The 26,882-nt window shown below is 38.6% G+C and overlaps 1 protein-coding gene across 1 annotated transcript in view; it reads right to left on the bottom strand.

Annotated features, from left to right (window-relative positions):
- LOC133279990 (uncharacterized) overlaps positions 1 to 26,882 on the bottom strand; it is a 94,003-nt gene that overhangs the window by 60,311 nt on the left and 6,810 nt on the right. The window contains exons 6-22 of the mRNA XM_061474274.1: positions 26,230 to 26,419; positions 25,402 to 25,529; positions 19,647 to 19,750; positions 18,022 to 18,187; positions 16,537 to 16,719; positions 15,142 to 15,294; positions 13,681 to 13,825; positions 8,863 to 9,021; positions 8,052 to 8,170; positions 7,285 to 7,566; positions 6,150 to 6,305; positions 5,514 to 5,698; positions 4,534 to 4,716; positions 3,042 to 3,133; positions 2,685 to 2,854; positions 1,308 to 1,467; positions 201 to 280 (exon numbers count right to left, since the gene is read on the bottom strand). Of these exons, the coding sequence (XP_061330258.1) occupies positions 201 to 280; positions 1,308 to 1,467; positions 2,685 to 2,854; positions 3,042 to 3,133; positions 4,534 to 4,716; positions 5,514 to 5,698; positions 6,150 to 6,305; positions 7,285 to 7,566; positions 8,052 to 8,170; positions 8,863 to 9,021; positions 13,681 to 13,825; positions 15,142 to 15,294; positions 16,537 to 16,719; positions 18,022 to 18,187; positions 19,647 to 19,750; positions 25,402 to 25,529; positions 26,230 to 26,419 (2,655 nt within the window). The remainder of the gene's footprint in view (positions 1 to 200; positions 281 to 1,307; positions 1,468 to 2,684; positions 2,855 to 3,041; positions 3,134 to 4,533; positions 4,717 to 5,513; positions 5,699 to 6,149; positions 6,306 to 7,284; positions 7,567 to 8,051; positions 8,171 to 8,862; positions 9,022 to 13,680; positions 13,826 to 15,141; positions 15,295 to 16,536; positions 16,720 to 18,021; positions 18,188 to 19,646; positions 19,751 to 25,401; positions 25,530 to 26,229; positions 26,420 to 26,882) is intronic.

Here is a 26,882-nt window from a genome sequence, read left to right as displayed (position 1 = left end):
AAGCCATGCCTTAAAAGCTTTTGAAACACAATTTAGCACTGAGTGTATCTCAAAAATATGTAATAAAGAGAACTGGTCATTTCTCTGATGGACTGCTGGCAGAACTATTTTTCAGTATGTGTAGTTTTCATTGCCTTTCTTTTCTGTGCTTTCATCTCACTATTCATCCTAGTACGAGAGTTCATGACTTGATAACGTACCTTAATGTAATATACATCTTGATCATCTACTATCAGCTCCAGGTGTCCAACTCGTGAACTTCTAGAAAACTCAATTCTCCCTTGGAGAAAAATAGAAGTGTTTACTTTTTCTGGACATGTACTGTTCAATGATGCTTCATAAAACTGCACCCAAGATGATAGCTGCCATGGTTGTGAACAATACGTTTACAGAGTGAAAACAAATATCAGAGCAAAGGAAAAAGTTAGGAATAGTTTGCAAAAATGTCCTCAGAGTACATATTTTGTTTTGAAAGGATATTTTGAGGACACCAATTGAAAAGAGGCAAAGAAGCTGTCTCCAACAAAACAGCTGAGCTCTCGAACGGATTTATACACTTCATTTAGGCCTGTGCTGAAGTGTCATAAGCTTGGAACACTGCACGCAAAGCTTTGCACCATAAAGGTAAATCCTCCATGCAATCCATTTGAAAATAACCAAGGTAAAAAAAAAAAAAAAAAAAAAAAATCTGTAAGGACAAATTCTAACTATGTGATATGGTAGAATAAATCAAACCAAAATAGCATTTGACCAGCACGTCAGGGAAGTTGAAAGATGTAATTATGTTGTCATACCATTACCACATATTTATTAGTTTATATTTCATCAATGTATTTGCTTTTGTTCTATGTTACACTGTGATTGAAATGGTTTTTATTATAATGCATAAAAATATCATGGTCAGTACTTAATTGATTTGGCAGCAAGTAATTTCATACCATAACTAACAGTATACAGTAAACTAAAATTCAGCAATAGTAAAGCCAGTTCTGCTTATGTAAAAATTTACAGAACAATCCACTGTGCTCCTTAGCCTTAACTTCATCTATACTAGTATCAGCTTTCCTCTTTAACCTGAGCTTCTGAGCCAGGCACTGAACCTCTGACTGCGCAGAATAGTCTTAACCAAGATGCAAATACCACTGGGAATGGGGCATTTCCTAAAGCAGTAAACTGACTGGCTATTACACAGTAATGTAGTTTTAGCACCAGATTATTGATTGAAACATATTGGCATTTCTCTTCTAATTCTAATGAAGTTCTAACTGACATTAACTGATGATCTGGTTCTCAGCTGAAAAACCTACCATCAATCGCAATTTTTTTCTTAGGTTGCATAAATTGGATTCTGAATTGCTTCTGTGGGACACTAAAATTTAGGTCAATGCCAACATCCCTTTTCAAGTCTGACTTTGGAGTCCCAATGAACAGGTGAAGGACAGCTTCATTTGGGATCCATGAATTCTCCTGGAAGGAAAAAAGGATAACTGCATTTGCAATTGGCAAAGCATTCACAAACCAATATATCACACTGAGTTACATGATATGATCACAGCCACCTTCACTGCTACAATTTTTCACCTATCTGCTTTTCAAAATTTCCCCCCCCAAAAAATCTGTTTTTTCCATTCCCTGTCCAGTGCTTGTCTCAGAAAATCTTACCTAAACACCTTTCATTTCACAGCATACCCACCTTCTCTTGAAATTGTGCTGAATCCTGCCAAATGGAAAATCAGATCACCCTTCCAGTTACAAATTCAAGCTGTTATCACTCAGGCCTAAGTGACTACAGGTTGGCAGAGTTGCCTTAAGCCCTTACATTCTGGCGTCAGCAGCGGGATATCGTGCACAGTGCCATGACCCTGCAGTGGCTGCCTTAGCTGTCAATTTGCAGCTTGCCCTGCCTACAGACATCAGATTCTCTGGCAGGGGAAAATACCTGTTCCCTTTCCTGCTTTTATTAGAGATAGTCAGGAAAACAACACCACAAAGGAAAACTTACTCTGCTTATTGCTGTTATCTTGCTGTCTTACAGATATCGAGCAGTGATCAAATATAACCAAAGCCCAAATTATCTCCCAGTAAAAAGACGTAGCTTAAGCTCAGCGGCATACTTGGTCTCTGACAGAAGGTGAGACACCACCCACCACCCATCTTAAATACCTATACTATCATTTTAGAAAAAGCCATGAATTCTTATTGTCCTCTGAAGAAGCTGAAAGCCATTCCTTCCCCAGGCTTGCCTAAACATGTTAAGAAACTGACAGCCTTCTGGAGTGGACTTACTGGAGCCTAACTTCTGCTTTTGAATAATGTGCTTAATGTAAACAAACAATTTGGGGTTTGAGGGTTTTTTGTCACAAACAGAAACAAGTCATTGAAGTGAGGCCAGGTTGTCTAGTACTGGGCACCAAGTCAGAAATCCTGGTCTCTAATTCCAGCACTATCACTCTCACCTAACAAAATGGCTTAATACTCATGTGTGCAGGTTTGTATATGGAAATACACACACATATATGTATTCACATGTGTGATTTCATATATATTTTCCCACTATAATGGGAATAGAAATAATAACAATGTAGACCCTGAAAGCCAGTTAAGCTGAGTATGTGGTACTGAGATACATCATTCTTTCATCAGCATAATAAACTAAACCAAAGTAAAGCATGCCATAATGGTACCTGAGCAATATAGTTATATGCAGCTTCCACAATGTACTGCTGCAGGCCTCTGTCTTGCTTAATTAATGTGACAGCCACTCTCAAAGGTCCAGTAAGAGGGAAAACCAAACCACTGGCTGCGGCAGGATACGACATTTCAGAACACAGCTGCCAGCCAATAATCTTAGACACTGGTGGAAGACAACAGTTGACCATTCAGTTAGAACAACAAAGAAAACATGCAAACGAACTTTGCACTGAAGACATTAGAATTAGTATGCAAACAAGAACTTTTACTAAACAAAATGATCTGTTATGAATATTTCAGAATGATAAAGCTTTCTAAGACAAACATAGTATCTATCTATCTAGACTCACCTTCCTCTCTAGTGCAAGATCTGGTTTCTGTGTGGTGCTGGAAAACATCTGTACCTTCCATCTCATCCACCATTTTGAAGTATAGCTTAGAGCTACAACCAAGAATTTCAGTCAGTCACCTTAAAACAATTATGCTAAAGTTTCTGCAATATTTAAACAAAATTCTCAGTTATATGCCCCCTTCTCCCAAATGGGAAAACAAGAAAGATAAAGTTCTGCTAAGATCAGTCTACATTTCTAGTAATTAGCACTGATTTTTACCCACAATTTTCCATGTTCAATCTGTCACTACCTTGAGATTCCTCCGCAGTTCTTCACAGCCAAAATTAGATTTCTCTGTTTTGTGCAATTTGTATGGTCATTTTATTGCAACTCCACTCACTTCCTGGCTTCTAGACTTTATTCCCTTCCCCCACCCCATCCCACCTTAGGCTATGTATGGACATTAGTTTTGTCTTAGTCTCGAAGTTCTTCCAGAACATCACTAAACTGCTCATACAAGAATCATGGTGTCTGCACTTGATGGGAGCAAGAGAGTTAATGCAGCATCTCATAGACTCTACAGTCAGTCTTTTGTTCAAATAATACACAATACCGGTCTGTAATTACTTGGACTTTCACTTTGGCCTGTTATCCATCCTGGCTGACAGAAACAGAACTACGTTAGTAATTTCCCAGACTCCTAAGGGAATGGATGGTTAAAATGTGAAGTCTAGAGCATTTTAGCTCTTTTCTGAGCTGCGTATCCTATGGTACCACAATGTCCAAAATTAAGGAATGACAATCCACATACTATAAATACTTCATTCATCTGTTGTCATGTCTAAAAGGCATGTAGTTGACATATCATTTACAATATGTGCCTTCTACCTGGACTTCTATCAAATCTAAGAGTTCAAAGAAAAGAGAAAGCCAGCAGAAAAAAAAATAAGCCCAAAAGCCTCACTTGCATTAACGCAATTAATCTGCTTAACATCTGACAGCTGTTGAGGTGGTGTTTCATAATGTAAATATTGTAATATTAAATATTAATATTTCATATTAAATAACCTAACTAAAAATTCACCAGAAGGTTATGAGCATACCTTGCTAGCACTATACTCCAAATAACTCCAGTGTCTTGCTAAATATCGTTCTGCACCCATTTTCACTAAATACCATCAGCTTTTCCTCCACAACTTTAATACACTAAACTAGATTCTTTGGACACTAAAAGTTCCAGAAACAGCACTGATATTAGGTAGGAAAAAACAGGGGAGTATGAAAACTTCATTTACATCTTTTATTATCAGGCTCTGATTCAAAAGTACGTTTTATGGTAAAACAATGTAAAATGCACAGAATAATTTTCCCTTTTCTTCTGGACTGTAAGTCAGACTGAAACAGTTTGTTTTCTGACAAAATATATTTCCACTCTACTAATGAGCCTGCCAGTTACATTCTGATTCAAGGAAGTTATCACAGTTACTAAGATGTCCTTGCTTAATCTCACCTGAAATTCATTATCTCCATAGATTCTTCTGGAGTGTTCAAAAAAACTTTGAGCTCTTGCCCTTTTTTCACCTGGATTCCCCCATCAAGACTAGAAGATGTCCTCATTCCTATTACCCAGTTTAGGCCAGCTTGTCCCAGAATCCCCACAGTTCCCATTTGAGCAGAAAGCTGGACAAATGCACTGTTAAAAGATTCAGATACATGTTATTCTATGAAAAGCAGTTTCTTTTTAAAGCACTTAATTTAAACCATAGGTTGTTCATTCTCCTCTATAAATACAAAGCACTTGATGCTGTAACACAGTATATTCTAACATTAAAATCATGACTATTTTGTTTCAGGAAACAACTGAAAAAATTGTAGGTACACAAATATACACCTTCTAACGTGACTTAAAGTATAGTTTTACTGTATCTCCTAAGGGATTCAGCATGAAATATCAGGAAAGGGAAAGTGATGCAGACTGAGTGCAACTTTATCTCTGTCTATATCATGGTGTAAGTTTATTTCTGTCTATACAGCACCTAGTGAAGTTTAGCAAATGTATTCAGTATGTATAAAAAACTAAAATAGAAAGGCAAGGGTTAAATCACCCATTGGTTGTAGATAACCTGTAACTACATGTCTGATCCTGAGAAAAATCCAAAATGTTATCCCTGGAACAGGTGAAACATTCAAAACATCATCTGCATGCACGCATTTAGGAATCTGATTTAGAGATAATGAGGAACGGTCAGCTCAAAACAGTACTGGAAAAGCACAGCAATAGAGTTCAAAATCAAACAGGCAGGATAAGAAACCACTGTTGTCCTTATAGTATAGCAGCAATTCCATAACATAATGCTGACGACTGCTTGAGTACTTCAGGAATCTCCTAGTCAATCACCACAAACATTCACACAAAACTTTCACATCAGGAACTGCTACTTGACAGACATCAGGAATATGTGAAAGTGGCATATTTGAAGCAGTTATTACCTTGGCTTGATATACCCACTTAGAAAGAAATTTGACTGTTGTTTGAAATCCGCATTCCCTTTGATTTTTATGTTCACTGCTGCTGAAGCATTGACTGCCAGCTGAACAGGAAAGCCTGAAATTGCTGGGAATTGCAATTCTTCAGTGGCCAAACTCATCCTTTTATTAAACTGGACCTCTTGCCCCTACAGTGAAAAAACCCAAACTAACAAATGTCAGAATTTTACTTTGCATAGTAAAGTCAGCATTCAAGCATTTTTCCACATATAACTCTCCACTGCATTTGCTTGCTGTGAAAGTGGGTTTTTAATTGAGCTGATTTGGGAAATAAGGTAGAAAGCAGCCCAAAGCTTGCATCTGGTCAGGGCATGAGTTAGACATTAGTCCTAACCCAGTTAAAGAAAAAATTATTTGAATGAGAAGGATTTGAATGAGAAGTAAGAACAACAGAACAAGCTCTTGCCTAATGTATTGTATAAACATTATCTAAACAACAATGTTTAAGACAAATATATACTAGTGTCTTTTAGAGTTCAATTTAGGGAAACAGTAACTAATATTTTGTATCTTTTACATATCTGTAAGAAAGTAGTTTCTCAAGGCATTTACTTTCAATAGAAGAAAGGTTCATATTACCTTCAGAAGTTTGACAGCCAACGCAGCCAGATTTAAAGAATAATGTTCCCTTTTTTTTCTTAAATCTTCACAATTCCAGAAGCTAAGTTCATTTCCAAAGATTTTCACGCTTAGCTCACATTTCAGTGCCTCCTTTCCCATCCTTGTCTCAGTAAACTGACATGTCATGAAGAAATAAATCAGGAAGAGAATGATGTTTATATTAATTTCCTTTCAAAGACATAATAAACAATTCCTCAGTGCAGGTTATGCTCTTACTAAACAGTCATCAGGCTCCCTTTTATAAATATTTCAAGACCACTTAAGACCCTAGATTAGTACCTGTTCTTCCCAGCTAAACTTCACCTCCATACTGCACAAGCTGACTTTCACTGTGAACACAGGTAAAGTCTAGCCCTAAGGTGAATGAGCAAAAGAAGTATTGCAATATATACTCAAAACCAGATGAGGCTTTGAAAAACACAATTTCAAATAATACAGCATTATGGATGCCATAATTGCTAAATAAACTGCTAAGAAGTAAAAAAGTTTACATTTTCCCTTTTTATGAACCAATAAAAGAGCAACAAAACATGAACATGAGCTTACACAGTAGTAAGAAACTCCCAGAGTCCCAAGAAGAGAGATGTTTTAAGACTAAATAAATCATGGTCCCCAAGTTTTCCAGGTAATATATCAACAACTGAAGTCAATTCCCAAAGCTTTCCTGTTACATACATAAAACATAACTTTCTCCAAACAAATTCACAAAGGCTCAATGTGACATCTGACATCAAACTGAGAAGTCAGACTGCAAACAGCATGACTCAAGAACTTAATATCAGCAGCTGTTTATAGTGCTACAGAAGTCAACAGATGAAAGCACATCAGTATAAAGAGAATCAGAGCTCAAAACAACAAGAGGAAACTCAAAGTACAGGCAACACATTCCCCTGCATGAGAGTCATTGTTTTGAGACAATAAATCTCAAAAAACTTAAGATCTGACTCTTTGTTGATCTGTAGGGTTTAAGTTCTATGCAACAGGTTACATACACTTTATGCACAACAGTCAGTAGCACAGAACAGCTGTCCAATCCTAGATGGGGCCCTAAGTTTAATTGGGGAAAATCATTAATTTTTCCAAGTGTCAGTACCTTTTTGACTATCTCACTCATCTTACTGTACTTTCTACTAGGACAATTCGGGTTAGCTTTCCTCAACTTTGGCTTGCCAGACTTGGTCACAAGATGATCAGTGGAGCCATACTGCTTCAAAGTCAGCTTCCTCTGCTTGACTTTTCCTGTTGTTTTCACTGGATTTTCTGATTTGTGGTTTCTTTTATTAGTGTTTGCAAAAAAGTAGTCACTGAAAGTAGCAGATTTCTGCCCAAAGGTCTTCTGCACGAGAGCTTCAGCATTCTCTAATCGTACACCAATCTAGGGGAAAGTACATGGCAGTGAAAAGCCTGACAGTGATATGCATAAGCTACATCCAGTACTACAGGCAAAAAATTAACAAAATATAACCAGATGCAACCTTTAGGTTTTTGTACAAAGGAAGATTTGTCATACAAGTTTGAGCTACTGCTATTTTCACATGTTACAAACAGTATTTTGGTTGGAAAACAGTAACATACCCTTTCAATGCTCCTGAAATAAGATCTGTTTGGAAGTTTGTCTAAAATAGTATCACTAACACATAAATTCAGGGTATATGATGCTGAAAAATTATTTTGTTCCTTTGATAGTGTACCCAAACCAATCCATCTTCCACTGTAAGTGGTAAAACAGAAACTGTAATACTGGTAACAGAACTATTTTCCCACTGTAAAAGGAAATTTTTTCTTTTTACTTTAATACACCAAGTATCCCTTGAGGAGGGAGACTAAAACCAAAACCAAACCAAAAATCCATAAACTTGCCTCCAGCAGATTTACAGCCTGCCCCATAAGGTGAACAGTCAAATTTGTCATGACTGATCGTGGTAGAAAAGATGCAGGAGAAAAGACCACTGATGCTTCCATATTTGCACCTGCACCAGCTGCAACAGAAAATATCAGATGCCTGTCATTTGGAGATCATCTATTCTCATATACTTTGCAAATCTCATCATTCTTTGGCAAACTGCGACTCTGCTCATTAAGAAGATGGTGAATAAAACATTAAGTCAACAGGTGAAGTGGTTTAACTTTTTAGTATAATAAAGACTTTAATGGACATTACTGAAAGTCTATTGTTTGGCAAACACTAAAAGAGCATTTACTGTATGTGTATTACACAATTGCATTGGAAGAGAGAGACAGAAAATCAAAACATTACTCTGAAAAACATTATCTAGCATTTTTGCTAAAAGCAAATGAGGAACAGATAGCAAGACTGGAAGGACTTAGTCTGTATCATTTCATATACCAAGGAAACAGCATAAATCAGAAGAAAAAATACATCCCAATCCCCTGTTGCGGCAAAGGAAGCTCACTAAGGAAGGAGTCAAAGTTGATATTCACAAAAATAATCTAAAAAGTTCACTGCTTCTTACTCTCTCTCTCACTAAAGGCAAGCTGCATGGTATCTGGCTTGCTGGAATTACACTGGATATATTTCAATTAAGGTCAGATCAGAATCAGCCTACGTTGGGTACTATTAAGCCATAAAAAAAGAAAATTCTCTGGAACAAGATGTAAAGGACCAGAAACCATGCGAGGTTTTAACAATCCATATGCTACAAAGCATTACCGGAGTGGAATGTGGCATCAGAATATGAGGAGTATTTCCATGTCTCCCGATCAAAATCTCTGCTCAGGATTTCATCAGGAATAGAATCTCGAAGGTGCTCCTTCAATGGGTCATCTGTCTCCAGGAGCTGAGAGAGATGACTCCAAACAAAGGAGCCCACTTAAATCAAACAAAGAAAAGCATTTTAAATTAGAGAAAAACGAAAACAGTTTTAAGAACTGATACAGGGAACCTTTTTATTTATTTATAGAAAAATTAATCCTAAACCATTCCCCTGGCCACAACAGAATTCATTCATCTTCAGCACCATTCAAATCAGTCTGACACACCTCTCTTTACCATGGTCAACTTATTGAAATACTGTCTCATTCTGTCCAATATGGCATGTGAGAGGCCATTCACTGCCCAGTTTCATTTATGCTTCTCAGCTAACCTAAGCAGGCAAGAAGGTAAGGTTAACCTACTGACTCACTGTTTGCAAAGGATCTTCTATACTAAACTCAAAGGAATGTTGGAAAAAAGAGATACAACTCTAATACAGACATGAAGGACCAAGCTGTGCAGCTCAAATAATATTGGTCTGTTCCTGCTCCTTCTTCAAAGAACAGATGCAACAGAATTATTTAGAAGATGGTTTTAAACTTCAACTTTGGCAGAATCACTCATTTTGTTCTTGAAAAAATCACTGACCCAGCATACTGAAACATTAAAAAAAGTATTTAAGTCTGGGATTGACTGCAAGCGTTTGAAAACCTTAAAATACAAAAACACTAACCTTAAAAACTATAAGCAGGAATAAACAAAGCCCTTTAAAGGCAAGCATTGAGCAACTTTAAATACAGGGATGGCTACTAACCAGACACCCTGCACAAACACTGGCAATGACACTGGTGAACTTGTAAGGGAAAACTGGCAAGTTTCTTCACATACAGCAAACTCACCACTCCTATACAAAGAATCTTTCTATGCTGTGCAATGTACAACAGTAAAAAAAAAAGCTCATACAGTTAAACAGCTGGGATTCAAAATTAGTATTTCTGCATGACACTATACTGATTCATGGTCTAGCCATATATGTGCTGCATGGTGGGGGGCAAACAGATTCCATGTGTTATGGAGTCTGGTTCTTAAACAGAGGCACTTTTTTCTCCTGCAGATATAAGAGACATTAGGCTCCAGTGCTAGTGCAATGTACGACCCTGAACACTGACAGAACTACATTTTTCACAATACTTCTTTTTTTCATATTGCTTTTTCTGAATGTGGCAACTAAAAACTAGTATGTGCTCTATGCCTTCAAAGCACTTGCTAATCAAAAGCCTATTACATGAATTATTTAGGTGTTTCATCAACCAAAGTCAAAGGAAGGAAAAGAATGAAATTCAGAAGCACTGCATTAAATTGTTTAAAACATAAAACCTTTTGGATGGACTTGCAGAGCTCCTTCATAAATCAGACAATTCGTTTTTTCTGCATGGAGCCATGGGCAGAAGGGTCACTGATGGTAGACCTTGACAGTATTTTGAAGGATGATGCAATCTGTCTCTGTCTGAACTCTAAACACAGTTGAACAAGTCAACTCTCAACCACTAGACACATCATCACGTGAACAAAATGCTGGGCCTGAACTCAATCATTGCAGAATACACCTGCCTGGATATAACTTCTGATAAAACAGATAGGATACACTGCTTCAAGTTCAGAGCTGGCTATGATCCAGATGTAAAGTACAGACAGAGCCTGCTTTCACCTGCCTGCAACCAACCTTATATATACCCCTTTCATGTTTGCTCCTTCCTGACAGATTTAAAAGCAAAGAATTAGTGTAGAGGTATTCTTTGTTGAATGTGGCAAAACCATTTAGAAAAAAAATCCCTGCTTCATCCAAATAATGGGATCATCTTAAAACTCTGTGTGCTCTGGTAATGAAGAGCTGATAGGATTCTGTGCTCTTACAGAACGTACAGTTTCATTTTGTACCAGCCCAAACAGCTTCTCCTTTGGGTAAGCTACCTCATAAAATATATTTTTATGCATAGTATAGAAGATTTTCTACTCAGCTTCAGTTCCCGGTTCAGTAAACAATAATTTAGGTAAAACAATAATTGATCATGGAACCACAGAAGCAGGAAGCATAACTCAGAAGAAACTATCAAGACATTATACTCACGCTAACCTTTTCCCCATATGACTGCTAGACTGTTGGCCAGCTATCATACATTTGGATACATGATTAACACTCCTAAAAGTCCTTTTCACAACATTCCTAACACAGCATGTGCTAGTACCCAAGTTTTACTTTTTCCCTGTGTTACAAACAGGTTTTTGATGCTATTTGTTTGCCATTAGATCCACAGTTCTCCAACTGTGATCCTTAGAGGACTCTCAATTGACCCAAAGAACCGATTCTAGCTCAGTGACAAAGCACCTCCCACTTAGCCTTGATGCTAACAGCAGGAAGCCTGAAAGTTCCTAGATGTCTGAAATAATCTAAATGAAAATCAACAGGCCTTCCTTTGCAGTCGTCAGATCTACTCAGTTTTTGTCTCATGCTATTTTTAAAATACTGTGCTCAATATTAAAATGACATCAAAATTGATGTAAAATAACTGCAAAAGAGCAATGAGAAGGAAGTGCAGCAGGAGGGCCAGGAGACCTCCTTGGATGGATAAGGAGCTCCTGAGGAAAATTCAATTGAAAAAAGAGGCTTATAATAAGTGGAAGCAAGGACAGGTGGCACGGGAAGAGTACAGGGATGTTGTCTGGGAAGCTAGGGACCAGGTTAGGAAAGCTAAAGCCCAGTTAGAATTAAACTTAGCTAGAGGTATTAAAGATAACAGGAAGGGATTCTACAGGTACATAGCAAATAAGAAACAGACTAGGGAGAATGTAGGCCCCCTCTGGAAGCTCTCAGGAGAACTGGCTACACAGAATTTGGAGAAGCCTGAGGTTCTGAATGACTTCTTTGCCTCGGTCTTCACTGGCAAAGGCTCTGACCAAACCACCCAAGTCTTGGAAGGCAGATGCAGGGACTGTGAGAATGAAGACCTTGCGCGCACTGTAGGAAAGGATCTGGTTCGAGACCATCTTAAAAATCTGAACGTGCACAAGTCCATGGGTCCTGATGAGATCCATCCATGGGTCCTGAAGGAGCTGGCAAATGAAGTTGCGAAGCCGCTGGCCATCATATTTGAGAAATCATGGCAGTCAGGTGAAGTTCCCGATGACTGGAAAAAGGGAAATATAACCCCCATTTTCAAGAAGGGGAAAATGGATGACCCAGGGAATTACAGACCAGTCAGTCTCACCTCTGTGCCTGGCAAAATCTTGGAGCAGATTCTCCTGGAAGGCATGCTAAGGCACATGAAAATCAACAAGGTCCTTGGTGACAGCCAGCATGGCTTCACTAAGGGGAAATCCTGCCTGACCAATTTGGTGGCCTTCTATGATGGGGCTACAGAACTGATGGACAGGGGTAGAGCATTTGATGTCATCTACCTGGACTTGTGTAAAGCGTTCGACACTGTCCCACACGACATCCAGAGGGACCTTGACACACTTCTGAGGTGGGCTGATGCCAACCTCATGAAGTTTAACCATGACAAGTGCAAGGTCCTACACCTGGATTGGAGCAATCCCAGGCACAGCTACAGGTTGGGCAGAGAAGAGATTCAGAGCAGCCCTGCAGAAAAGGACTTGGGGGTGTTGGCTGATGAGAAAATGAACAGGAGCCAGCTTCAGTGTGCGCTCACAGCCCAGAAAGCCAGCCGTATCCTGGGCTGCATCAAAAGGAGCGTGGCCAGCAGGTCGAAGGAGGTGATCCTGCCCCTCTACTCTGCTCTTGTGAGACCTCACCTAGAGTATTGTGTGCAGTTCTGGTGTCCTCAACGTAAAAAGGACATGGAACTGCTGGAACAAGTCCAGAGAAGGGCCACGAGGGTGATCAGGGGGCTGGAGCACCTCACGTATGAAGACAGGCTGAGAAAGTTGGGGCTGTTCAGCCTGGAGAAGAGAAGGCTGCATGGAGACCTCATAGCAGGCTTCCAGTACCTTGAAGGGGGCCTATATAGGGATGCTGGAGAGGGACTCTTCATTAGAGACTGTAGTGACAGGACAAGGGGTAACGGGTTAAAACTTAAACAGGGGAAGTTTAGATTGGATATAAGAAGGAAATTCTTTCCTGTGAGGGTGGTGAGGCACTGGAATGGGTTGCCCAGGGAGGTTGTGAATGCTCCATCCTTGGCAGTGTTCAAGACGAGGCCTTGGGTGATATGATTTAGCGTAAGGCGTCCCTGCCCACGGCAGGGGGGTTGGAACTAGATGATCTTAAGGTCCTTTCCAACCCTAACTATTCTATGATTCTATTCTAAATTAGAAATAGCTTACTTTATATCTGCAGCTTGCAATATTCTTTTCTGCTACTTGCTTCTTTCTCAAACAAATGTAATTTGCAGTTACTCATTTGTATTTCCAATGCACTAAACATCAAAGACATTCCATACATCTATTTGTCAAGAGTTCTCAGCGAATTCAATGTTGCCACTAGAGGGAACTAATTCTATGAAGTGTCACTCCTTACTGACTATTGTTAAAATAACAGTATCAAGATTGCAAAACAAACTGCGGCAATCATACAATCTTTTGCAAACAATCTGCAAAGTAAAAAATAAAAATATTATATAAAAAATATAAAATTGATATAATTTATATAATTTGTTTAAATATTCATATAGATTGGTTCCATTACACCTGTAAAGTAAATGATACATTAAAGTATCCTTTAGGAATGTGCAAGACTTCAGTAGCCCTTTGGCTAACCTTGACTGGATGTTTCTTTCAGCAAAGTCTTTTGTACTTGTTTAAATAACTCTCCATGTGGACAATTCATTGCTATATAATAGGCAGCAATCCTTATTTCCACATCTTCACTGGTTTCTTGATACAGCCGAACTAATACAGTATCCTAAGAGAGAAAGATAACAAAAAAAAAAAAAAAATTATGATTTACTCTCCTAAAACACCCCATGTATGCACATTCAAGTACAGGTGGGTTTTCTTTTTGCAACACATAGTTACTGCTTTATACCTGAAAAAGTAATTCAAAATAACATATATACAAATGTGCATACGTATTCTCTATACTACCTTACCTACAAATCTTCAGAACAGTGTCATTATGACCTGAATCCTATCCCTAATTTATAATACACCAATTTATAATATTTTATAATATATAATAACTGTATAATATATACAGGACTATGCAATACAGAGGCTCACTCATTAGCACTACTGTTAATGATGGTTTTATAGACCGCAGGAGAGATCTGCTCTATTGTATTTAACACATGTACCACAGCTAATAAAGACAACAATGGCTACATTTTTGTCACCAGGCTATTAGATTACTTCTGGTCTCAAAGGGTAGGACTGTTACGAATTTGTTCTGTTTATTACTTCCCTGGTATCAACAAATACAAGTTGTTTTGTGAACTGCCAGGAATCAAGACATTGGTGACTGGTGTTAGTAACATTTAACACTCCCTGTTCTCCCACACTGTGTCAGTTTAGCAGTTCATTTGCTAGACAATGATGGGGTATATGACAACATATAGACTTCATAATTTAACAGGTCCCAGAAGCAACATTGAGCTTCATAACTACAGAACAAGCAGGTTACACCAGTCCATGCTGTGATTAAATTTTAAAAAGCCATAGAAAATGCTTCTCCAAGTAAATTCCATGTAGAATCTCTTGTTCTTCTGGAGCAGGACTGCCAACTTTCCCAGGCTAACACTCCTGGATTTGCATTTAATAGAAGAAAACACAAAAAAAACCCAAAGTTTTGTGGTTTCTTCCATGAGACCATTAACAAAATACACCAACTATAAGTGTATTGCCAATCACAAGCTTCTCACATTGACACTTAGCATTTCAGAGGATACAGTGGAACAGACTACAGGAAAAATCAAGTACTGTGGGTTTTCAGCCATAACCCAGACAACTGAAGTAACTTCTTAAGAAGTCATGAACATTATCTCAGTCACTGGATGTGTTACCTCAACTATAGTAAAGCATATTATACGACCATTCACCAGGGTGGTCCTACCAACCTCTCCAAAAGCAGAGGAACTCTGCTGGAAGACATGTTTATGACTGTTCCTTGTTTGCTTGAACTGTTCCTTGTTTGCTTGAATGTTTTGTAAGTATTCCAGAAAGTCAAAACTCTAGGGCAGTGCCAGGAAGCCATCAGTCACCTGCTGGCAATAAATCACTTACCCTGCCAGAACAAGGAATGCGCCTGAAGGCCTGGATAGCAGCTAAACGAATGTCGACTGGATTGCTTTTCAGGGAAGCACACAAGCTCAGAGCAGGAGCTAGTGAAGCTGCTGCCAGGCCTGCGTTTCCAATGGCTTTTAACACCAGCTGCATCTGTAAATACAAAGCAAGTTGGAATAAAAAGTTCTTTAAATGCTGTCAGCTGTACGTGAGATTTTATTGCATTAACATTTTCTGTGCAAATTCTCTGTTTAAAATGATCACTGATCATTTGGGGGGAGTACTGAAGCCCCTATTGAACCAGCTATTCTCCAGCTGTAGTGTGAGGACAAGACTTATATGAATACAGACAGCCGTTTTAAAGCCATGTAGCACTTGTAAGTAAAATCTGGCTTAGACCTGGAGGAAAAAAAAAAAACATTTAAAAAAAGCTTCACTGCAATGGAAAAGCGTAAGTCATGGATTTGATGTACAGTAAAAGTTTTTCAATTACTTTAATACTTTGTCCCTTTTGATCACAGACATTTTGACCTTTTAGTTATTCAATATGGAGTTCTGAACACAATAACCAGTTTTAAAAAGTGATTTGTCAGTAGATGCCATAGTTTTCTTTGCTAAACACACAGGAACCTTGTGCAGTCTTAGAAGCCAGAAAACATGCTACTGCTGGCAATGAATGAATTTTTAATTAAAAGCTCTGTATTAACATTCAGAACCCAGAGATTTCCAATGCGATATGGTGGCTGATTTCCCTTGTACTGACAGTCCCATAGAAACAACTACAACTTCACTAAAGCCAGTACAGTTAAGATGTCCAAAAAACCTTTCACAACTCCCATTCACAGCTGGTTTGAGACATCAGGCAGAAGTCTCTCCTCTTCTGCTCTGCATATTCAGTAATGTTGTCATAGCCATCTGGTACACTGCCACTGTTTTCTAAGCATCACAGTAAGAAGTGGTTCTTTAAGCAGATCATCAGACAGAAGATACAAAGATACTTCTTCAGCAGCAAATATCAGTTAAAGTCTCCCAGTATCATGACTATGTTACCTCAGTAACACTAACTCAGCAGAACTTACTGGCCAGCAATATCATCCAACAGTAACTGTACATGAATTTGAGGTAATAAAGGAATAGCTGATCAGCAGTATGAAGTTTCCTTCATCACAAGACCCAAACTTTTCCTTACTTAAATACAGAAGAACACACATGCTGCTGGTTATACTTGCTAGCTTACAAAATTTTATTTGCCTATTTGACCAAAGAATATTAATTTATAAAGCTTGCATTCATGGCTTTTGGGAAATCCACTCAATGTCTTTTTCATCAAACAAGTTCTAGGTCATAAAGGGAACAGGAAAGTGAAGTACTGTATCATATGTTTCTGACTGATACCTTGCTGAGTTGTTCTGTATCTTGCACGGTACAATTTCCTCCCAAAAATTTCCCAAGAGTCCTCATCACACTCTGCACAGCACGTACACCATCACAGGAGTTGTAAGCTGAACAAAATCTGTGTAAGAGAGCAGTTACTCCTAAGAAACAGCTCTGGCTTGCTCCTGGTGACTTTAGCAATGGCTGGAAACAAGCGCAAAAAGAACAGGGTGCTTCAGGAAAGTCATTCTCATGATTACTGTAACACATGATAGAAAACAAATGTACCAAAATATTTACATACTACCTCAATCTCAACAACGCGCATTTTCAAACAGCTCTTAAAGGATTTAAACAGATATACAATGTGAAGTTTTTCTATCTTCCTATGTAAATACATGGGTTATTTTAGTGCCAACACAATACAGACCTCAGTTCTTTCCACAAGAAATCATGCCCTGCGTGCTTAGGATATAGAGTAAACAAATCTAAACCATTTTCCAGGACCCTCTAAAGAGTAAAACCCTCACCAGCACAGAGTTTCTCTAAGTCCTACCTCATTATTTAAGCAAAAAGCACTGACAGCTCAGAAAGTTACAGGTATTTTACCCATTTTTAGAATGAAAATCAGTTTTTCTGTCCCATAAATCTGCAAATTCCACATTTCTGCATCCTCTGAAGCAAGCCTGAAAATTCCACCACTTCAAAAAGCATTTGCGAACCTGTGGAAAGCCTGCTAACACTGAGAGCTGGTATTTGTAATCCTGATCAGAACCTGTATGATTGGGCACAGGAGCTGTGATACACGCTGCAAGATTGTTCATGGCCATTCATTAGAACACAAGCCAAGCAGGCATAACATTTGACTTAACTAAAAAATATTCTTAAGGCTTATCCTACAAGACTATCTCTGATTTTACCACCCGGAACATAGCAAGTCCAACTTCAGCCTCTAAGAGCATGATAGATTGCCCTGTACAAACTCAGCAGAACCACAGATTTTTAAAGGAAAAATAAATGGAAAAATGGAGCCAGTATTAACTCTCCATACAATTGACTTAGTTAAGGAAAAATGTCAAAAGCTGCAATAGCACTGCATATACAAAAGACTGAAATGTCTCCAGGTACTAAATACAAAGCAACATACCAAATTGGAGAATAAAGCTCTATCCAAAGCAGGGAGAAGATGCAACAGCATCATTCTCCTCACATTGACCTGACTTTGACCCTCACAACCAATTAGCCCAAACCAGTCTCTGGAATCCACAGGGTAGGGTTTTTTTCAGAAGTCGTTTTTCTTAAATGCAAATTAAACTCCAGTCGCCAAACATGACTGCATCCTCTTTTGAAATCAAGATTAAAACAGACAGTAGTTTCATCACCAAAATTACCTAGTCATTTTGGTAAAGTTTTGGATAAATCTGTGAAAAAAACTACTAATGTAAAGCACAAAAATTACAAGCCAGCTAGACCAATGATAAAAAAGAAAAAACAATATCCGCTCACAGCAAGAGATTCAATCATGCCTGAGGTGGGTTTAGGAATGAATGACAAAGACCAGAAGAAATACTCCTTTTTGTCTTCCTCGACTTCTCCAGAAGCTATGATTTCTTTCATTAGGATAACACATGCTTCTGTAGCACAAGATGGGAGAGCATCTATTAGTGGCTGCCTGTAACACAAGAAAAAAGTACAGCAGACACTCTGAGACTGGGCTTATTTCAAAGTAAATACAAGTCCACCGGTTTAGCAAATGCCAGATTCTGCAGAAATCAGTATTACCCTTTGGTTTAGTGATAGTAAGTATATATGCCTCAGCCAAGATGTCAAGAAGTGTATTGTTGTTTCAAGAATTGCAGGTAGCCAGGCTTTCAAGAAAATTTTCAGTTGCCTTCTCTGAAAATGAAGCCACAACATATCCCAGGTATGACATCTAAAGACTGAGGTACCTTAAAGCACTAATTTTTTATTTAGGTGTTTTTTTCTTTCATTTCACCAATAACAAATTAAAATACTAAAACTGAATTGAGTAGCTTTTATTTCCTCTGTTTTTCTAGACCTTATTTAAGTAGAAAGGTTACAGCAGCACGACAGACAATACACATTTCAGCTCTTTAGAGTCCCTCTGTAAACATTCTGTACCTACCTCCAATACTTGTGAATGGACATTTTTGCATTAACTAGAAAGCAGTTAAAACTAAACTGGATAAAAGCACCTGCATCAAAGTAGGAGAGTAGTCTACATGGGATTCATTTTAGCTCCTAAAGTTAATAACCTTGTCCTGAGTAAAATTAGCCTGAAGGTATTACATAAAGAAGAAGGGTAGTTAGATTACTTTCTAATATAGAAGAATGTTAGCATGACTAATTGTCAACAGGTGAGAATCAACAAAAGCCAACAAAATTTGCACTTTTTACATTAAGATACTGTTTCAGACATAAAACCTGGCATTAAACTAACTTCAAAGAGGCTGATGACATTTTGTAGTGAAGCCATGTAAAAAATTTTTTCTTTGTTCACACTTTTCAGACTATTGATTTCAGAGGGAGAAATAAACTGTATAGATTTTAATAATACTGGATTAGTATTTCTGACAGTCTCAAACTGCTGGATCAGAGCTACTCCTGACTGCAGAGGAGTGAGGCCCCTGATCTTTAAAGCTGCTGTTCAGTGATTGGTATAAACCATCCTGAGATCAGGCTGCTACTGAAAGGTGTGGCTCCACCACATCTGTACTCCCAGCCTAACATTTGTCTCCTCTTGTGTACCAATGGTACTGAAGGTACAGACCTAGGTAAGCTTTTTCACAACAAATGGAGTAGCAGCATTGTTTTCCATCTAACCCGTGACTCAAGTTTCCTTTTCACATTGTTTCTGAAAGAAGAATTCTGTCTGTAGGAACAAGCATGGGATAAGAAAGTCTATTTTGCACACAACATATATTCAGTAAGGAGAGAATAACATCCTTCTGTCACATAAACAAGATTTGCAATACATATTCTTCCTTTACAGTGCTGCAAATTCAAAGCCAACATTTGGGCATGGATTTAAAACATTCATCCATTTTAAATATTTACAAAAAAAAATCTTTTCTATTTTTTTTAAAATACAGTTACTGACAGGGCCTTACCAGTTGTCTCTGCATTTAAACGAAGATCTTTGCCATACTGCTTTTAAGGCTTCAAGAGAAAGATGTCGAAGCTCAAACACAAGAGTCATGAAAAGGTCTGCAGTCTGTACAAGAGCACAACAACAAATACAATATTACTGGATCTTTTTTTTTAAGATTATTTTCCTTTGCCCATACACTATCAATCACATTCTTATTTTGGCCTCAGTACAAGCTTTCTGGAAAACGGTACTTTAAAGGCTAAATAGTAGATGTGTTCCTCTGAGACCTGATCCAAAGTTCAAGGGAGATAGGTCTTATTACTTGAAAAATTAGCAGAATGTTAAAAACAGTAGCTTGTATGTTCATTTTAACCTAACTTTATGGTGTACAAGTTTTAATCATGGTCTATGCCATATAGATTAACTTCAATTCTTTATTCACTTCAGATGTGAAAAGCTTAGGCACAGGACTACCGCTCTGCTTCCAAAGAAAACATTTTTTGTCATGTAAAAATCATGCAAATACAGTATAATTCCACTAAGTCACATTTCCAAAGATCTGGAGAGAGACTTAGTTTGACTTCCTGACCTTCCAGGAGCTGTTTCCAAAAGCAATGAAAAATTGGAACAACTCAGTGCCAGTATTTGGTATTAATTCAAGACAGCCAAGATATTTTCAGGAAAAAGAAGCCGTCTTTCAGTAAGAAGACGGAGTAATTTCTTACCATGTTGTTAGACAGGCTGAGGGAATAACTTGTCAGATCCAATGCAAACACACTTTATATTTTTGGGTTTTTAGGACTTCTTTCTTCACCAAATTGAAATTTATTCTCGTACATAAAGCCCTACCTAGGTATTAATTCCAGTAACATTTATAATTGCATAGTTAAAATTTAGTTAGATCCACATGTATTCCATCCCATCCCAACATTACTTTTAAGGTCTATTTTAAAAATACCCTCTGGGCAGCATGATTAGGTGAGCTGAGGAGGATCACAGATGCTATCACAAGGAGCTGCATGTGAGCTGCGGCTGAGCTCAGGTGGCTCATCAGTGCAAGACCACAGCACAGTTCAAGATAAAACTGCCAGACTGATCTATTTCCAGGTGATATAATTTTAGACTGTAGACTTCATTCTGCTTTATTCCTTTGACCAGACAAGCTCCTGTCTAATAACTCAGTGCAAAATGTTGCAGAAAACCAGCTGGTTTTACTTCCTAATAATAAAACTTCTGAATGAACTGTCTAGTTAGAAGGGCTGTTGCACTGAAATCGAGCTGTCAGATAAACAATAACCTCATTGCAAATTCCTCCATTTGTAGTATCATAACAACAAACTCTATGCAAATTTGGTTCCCATTCCAACCATATCGTGGTTTAAACCCAGTCAGCCATAAATCACACAGTCACTCTCTCATTCCCCCCCCTTTTCTTCCCCCCACTTGAAAGAATGTAACTCTCACCAGTTGAGATAAGAAGAATTTAGTAACTAAGGTATAACACAAATCACTACTGCTACCACCACCAATAATAATGATAAAGGAGATAACAAGGGAAGAGAATACACCCACCGACTGATAATATGCAGCCCGACTGAGCACCAACCAATACCTAGTCCAACCCTGCAGTGAACTAGCCCTTCCAGGTAACTCTTAGTTACATCCTGGGCATGACGTGCTGTGGTATGGAATACTTCTTTGGCTAGTTTGGGTCAGGTGTCCTGTCTCTGCTTCCTCCCGGCTTCCCCTCCTCCCCGGCAGAGCATGAGACTAACAAAGTCCTTGGTCAGACCAAACAGCAGTGTTATCAGCGCTGTTCCCAGGCCAAAAGTCAAAAACACAGCCCTGCATCAGCTACTAAGAAGGAGAAAAAAATGACTGCTACTGCTGAACCCAGGACAAACCACTAAATGAAACATAAGGAAGCCTGGGTTTTATTCTACATAGAAGCTTGTTTTTCCTTCTATCTGCATGACTTACCATAGCTCTGTTTAAAAACATATAAACAAACAAAACCTATGAAAGCATAAACATGGTATAGTTTAGATTGGGGAAGGTAAAACAGCGAAATGCTTCCCAACAAAAGTGCTTCTATTTATGATACATTTAAACAGTCTTCGAAAGTTTGAAATTTTATTTGCTGCCAAGTATAACTCGATGTAATTGTAAGGGAGGTTGCTTTGAAAATGTGTTCAAATGTACATCTTTGGTTTTGCCTATTGATTTATGTTCTCAATGAAAGTGTGAGGCCTTCTCTCCTGTAAATTTATTATATCTCTTTGGAATTACATAGCCATCTCTTCGGTATGGAACTTCTGGTTTTCAGCTGTCTGATTTCTTTTATCAATTATACATATAATAAACAACAAGTGACTTCCTTGAATTGAAGACCAAGTGTGAAATCAGATGGAGGTGACATACTCTTCTCTCTTAAGTCTACTGGTTGAACAGCTGTGGTTATTCTCTCCCTGTCATGGCATAACTTTCCTTCTTCCTGATCCTCATTGGTTCTTTCTTATTTGGTGTCTTACTTTGTCAGTCAACCTTATTTCACCCACAATTTCAGGAAGGATGTAATTGTGCCTGGTTATCGACCAGGTTTAAGTGAACTAAGAGGACATTCCCAGCATTATCTTCTAAGGCTTTCCAGTTCAAAGCAGACAAAGACCTCTGCTCCTGGTAAAGTTATTATACAGAAAAAGAAGAGCTCAATTTCAAAAAGCAAAATCATCATGTAACTACAGTATCTTAATTCATCTTGATAATCAGAACATCTTTCTTACCTGGGAAATTCTGTCATATATTTCCTATACCACAAGTTTGAAATGCAGACATCCTAACACCCACCTAGGTAGTACCTAGCAATTAGAATGACTTGTGAGAAAAACAGCTGGTGAAACCATGCCCTCTTTTGGGTCTGACTGTGACACAGGAGTTGGGCAGAGTGAATCTGACATACTCTTGCCCACGTAAGGCATTATACACAGCCACATTCACCAGAACTTCCAATACAGCATTAAAATCCAGAGACGCAAAGGTAAATGCAGGCCCCAATAGAAGCTGTGTGACAGGCTTCCTTCAAGCTTCTCCCCATCCCTTTGACCATTCTTTGTCAGTATGCAGCTTGTTCACTTAATGGTCCATTAGCTAATCTACATTCACATTGAAATTCAATCTTGTCTCATAATAGCATTAAAAAATTAAACAACAACTTTGCTTCCTTGGAAATAACACAGTCTCCACCTCCATTTTCTCATCCCTTCACCGTTTTTCCTGGAGTTGAGGATTTGCCCTTCCATTTATTCTTGGGTTTATGTCCTGAAAGAAATGCATAATCTCACCTCATTCAGAGGCAAACAATAAAAGGACAAACAAGCTATACATGCATAACAGTGGAGCTGTCTCCCAGGCAACGATGTGGGCATTCCCACAACTTTTTTCCTGGCCCAAAGGGCATTTTATCGGTTGGAATGAGGGATACTAAAGATTCCCTTTGAAATGTCTCATCAAACAGAAGGAACACACTGAAACAGTGAAAATGGCTGACAATCAATTGAACTCTGTGCTGGGACCCACATATGATGAATAATTCACCTCTGGTTTAGGCAGTGTCACGGACAGCAGCCACTTGTGCTAATCTTACTAATTTACAAAACAAATTTCCCACACATGAAGTCAGTGGGCCTCTCTGGCGACAGAAGTGACATCCCACTGGTACTGGGAAAAATTATCTACTGCTCTTTCAAAGAATTGTTCAAAAGAAAACAGGATTTAGAGAAAGTTTCCCAGGTCCACTACAGTCATTAATTTTTCTCAACATTTTCCAAGCAGTATGTATCCCTTTAGTCCACCCAAAGAGTCTGCTTTTATTCTACATTAGCAAGAACCATTGTGTTTATGGCTCTGTTAGCTCTCTGCAGCCCGAATCTCCCTAGCATGCACCTAGAGAAGATGGCAGACATGCTCATAAATCAGAGAAACCTATTCCATATACTACCACCCAGAAAGGCCACCTGCTTTCTCCTCAGCCCTGTGCTGAGGTCTTTGTCAAGCTGTGATACCAGGTCAGTCTGATGATCACAATTTAATAGGTTGGGAGTAACTGCTAACGGTTGTGATTTATCACAGCTCACTGAAGTTGCCCACTTCAGCTTTTGTGACTATGATCCTCTTCCGCTCTGTGCCTTTGCCTTAAGTCTCACACCACATTACACAAACACTTACTTGTGCTTACTAATCACAGCTAACATTAGGAGAAAGGTGAATATCCATAGTATTTTAATTTCTAAATAGGCATCACTGGCCTGTAGAGCTGTAACCCAGCATTATACTCTTCTTTAGTCCCATAAAGCCTGTACTCCATCTCCCTGTATCTGTGTCCCCCCTGAGGAACAGACAAGGCAAAGCTTTTTATTTTTGCATGGGACTTAACCTAGAAAAGGAAGGTGATGTGCATCTGAAGCTTTTTGTTAACATCACTTGTACCTAAGTGGGTTTACAGGAGCAACCACAGCCCTGTTGCACATGAAATAACCTTGCTCGAAATGACGAACGACCTAACAAGACAAGAACATCAGAGGACAGGGAATAGATCAGGAATGCGTTGACTAAACTAATCAGTGGCAAATTCATGGAGGCACCAGTTCAGTGTCTTTCCCATTAGACCATACGTATTTTCTGGTAATATCCTGACCATGACTGACTTAAACGCAAAGTAGGCTCTTCTATTTGCAAAACTGACTTTTTTTTGTTCTATATAGGAACTTCACTACTAGCAAGAATCACTCCATCTGAAGGATAATAGGATACGAAGCACCCTTTCTTTTAGGTCACTGCCCTCAGTTCAACTTGGGCCAGCAATGATGAAGTACCACCATCTGTTGGTCCTTCTGCACTGTATATAATAGGTGTTCTTGATAACCTCCAAACTTCACAGAAGATAGGGGTGTTCATTGCAAAGGCAGTGATAAATTCTAACTGATCCAGCTGCTGTCAGTTATCAAGAGAAATCACAAGACCTAAGCGAGCTAAGGAGACAGGCAGACCCTCATCTAGAATTATGGTCATTACAGAAAAAAAGTTAAGCCACTGGTCAGTTCCACATGACCAGAATATTCCACCCTATCTTAGTAGCATTCACCCATGAAAATTATTTAGATCAGAAGAGATTATCTCTGGACCCAAGCAGCATCCCCAGAAAACACAGTGGTCATTTCTAGAATTCATCAGCAACACATGGAACCAACCAGCCAACATACAGAGGCAAGGGTTTCATGTGCAAAGGGGAGGGGATGAGACAACAGCAGGTCTGCAGAACTCAAATAAACATGGAAAAAACAACACTACCAAGGGTAGTATCCCACACTAAAGCTGTAGAAAAGGGTTTTTACAATTAAGCATCAGTGATAAGCCACACTAGACACTTTTTTTGTTTGATTTTCCAGAGCAAAACAAAAAAAAAACAAACATTTTCTTTCCAGTTAATTTAGAATACAGTTCAAAATTGCTTTTGCACAGTATTCCAGGGCCATGTGACATTTTGACTCTTCAGTTTATTTTTATATAGGAAAAAAAAGTATATACAATATATTTTTATATAGGACACTTCAAAGCATTGTATCTTCCTGCAATACCACATCAAAAAATGCCCCAAACAATGGAAGGCTTCAGTATTCACAGCTTGCTGTCCTCCTAGTCACTTCTTACCTGTGTAGGAGAACCCTCAGACCACAAGGGGCCTGATAAGGAAATGGAGGCTATGTGTGAAAGCTTACCTCAAAACTTGTACTATGTGCTAAGCAAAGCTTCCACACTAGTTCAGTCACTTCCCCGCCAGTGACCTCCCTCTCAGTTTCTTCTCTTTCATAGAGCATGTTGGTCACATACAGATCCTCAGAGTCCACTGGAAAGACATAATGAAAAATAGTGGTTCCTGCCTATTAAGGTTAACTGTAAATGCTAGGAGAAAGTTTCTCTCTGAGCCTTTATTTCTACATGTAAAAATCTGTCTGGTCTCAGTAAAGCCAAAGGATGAATATGAATGCCGGCAGTCAGGATGAATTTAAGAACTGAAGAAAGGCCTAAGGACAAGTATGACCTGAAAGAAACAGAGAGACAAGACAGAGGTGCCTGAAAAAAAGTGTCACCTTACATCAATATCCATCTTTCAATGGACATACTACTTCATATTCATCACCTTTTGCAGTTTTATTACCTCTCTTGCTCCCTTCCACACTTCAACCTCCCAAAAAATCAACAGGAGATATAGATGCCAAGGAAAATAAATGGCTCAGCTCTTAACCTCTTCCTGAGGAAGAATTCTGTCATCTTATGCCACATAACTATAAAGAAGAAGTCCTGGAAATTTGGATTTTCCTTTTAAGAAACCACTATTTGGAAGCAGACAAAAAAAAAAAACAAAACAAAACAACACAACACAACAACAGAACAAACTAAACCAACCCTACAAACCCCAAAATGTTTCTCAACATCTAGAGCTCAACTTTAACATTTTTCATCAGAGAAGCATCCACTGACTTCAGTAAGATCACCCTCCCATGATATTTCTAGGAAGTAAATTTATTTTATCAGAAACATGTTACCTTTTCTATACAATGTTTCTGTTTCCACTTGAAAGAGTGTCAGTGAAGACTGTGTCTGTGTCTTTGCCCCACCACTCTTCTGTGAGGACAGCGTAAGCAGGTTGGACTCAGTACATTTGGCCTCTGCCAGGACTCCATCCTTAATGCTCTGAACACACTCCAGTTTGGAGGACAGGATCTTCTGCTCAGACTGTGAAGAACAGATATTTCAGATAAAGTCCTGATGACCTATTTCAGCCTGCCCAGTTCTTTCTCTCCTAATTTCACAGAGGATTCCAGTTCTGTCATACAGTCTCTTGCCTAGACGTTTGGCAGCACCCACCCTGTGAAGGTTAATACATTATTTTCAGTCTAGTTCCTCCACCACTAAAATGCAATTGCTAGTAACTTCCAGCATCAAATGGTCCCAATTCAGTTCACAAAGCATCAGTGTTAAGCAAATGTTTTTGGTCAGCAGAGCTAAGAAAAGCAAAAGGCTGGTAAATTGTAACTAGCTAGTACAATGCAAGAAACAAGTAATATTCACCTAATAAGACTGACACAAGATAGAAACATTGACTGTATTTGCTGTGGACAGTGGAAAGCTGCAAGTCTGGCTTTTAGATAAGCTTCAATCTTTTCCAAAGTTTTCTGCAAACACAATTTTCTCTGCA

This window comes from Pezoporus flaviventris, unplaced genomic scaffold (assembly GCF_033815535.1).
Source record: "Pezoporus flaviventris isolate CSIRO_AGI_PZ_B2104156 unplaced genomic scaffold, CSIRO_AGI_Pfla_v1 ptg000078l, whole genome shotgun sequence".
Taxonomy (NCBI): domain Eukaryota; kingdom Metazoa; phylum Chordata; class Aves; order Psittaciformes; family Psittacidae; genus Pezoporus; species Pezoporus flaviventris.
This window is presented reverse-complemented; position numbering and strand designations above follow the sequence as displayed.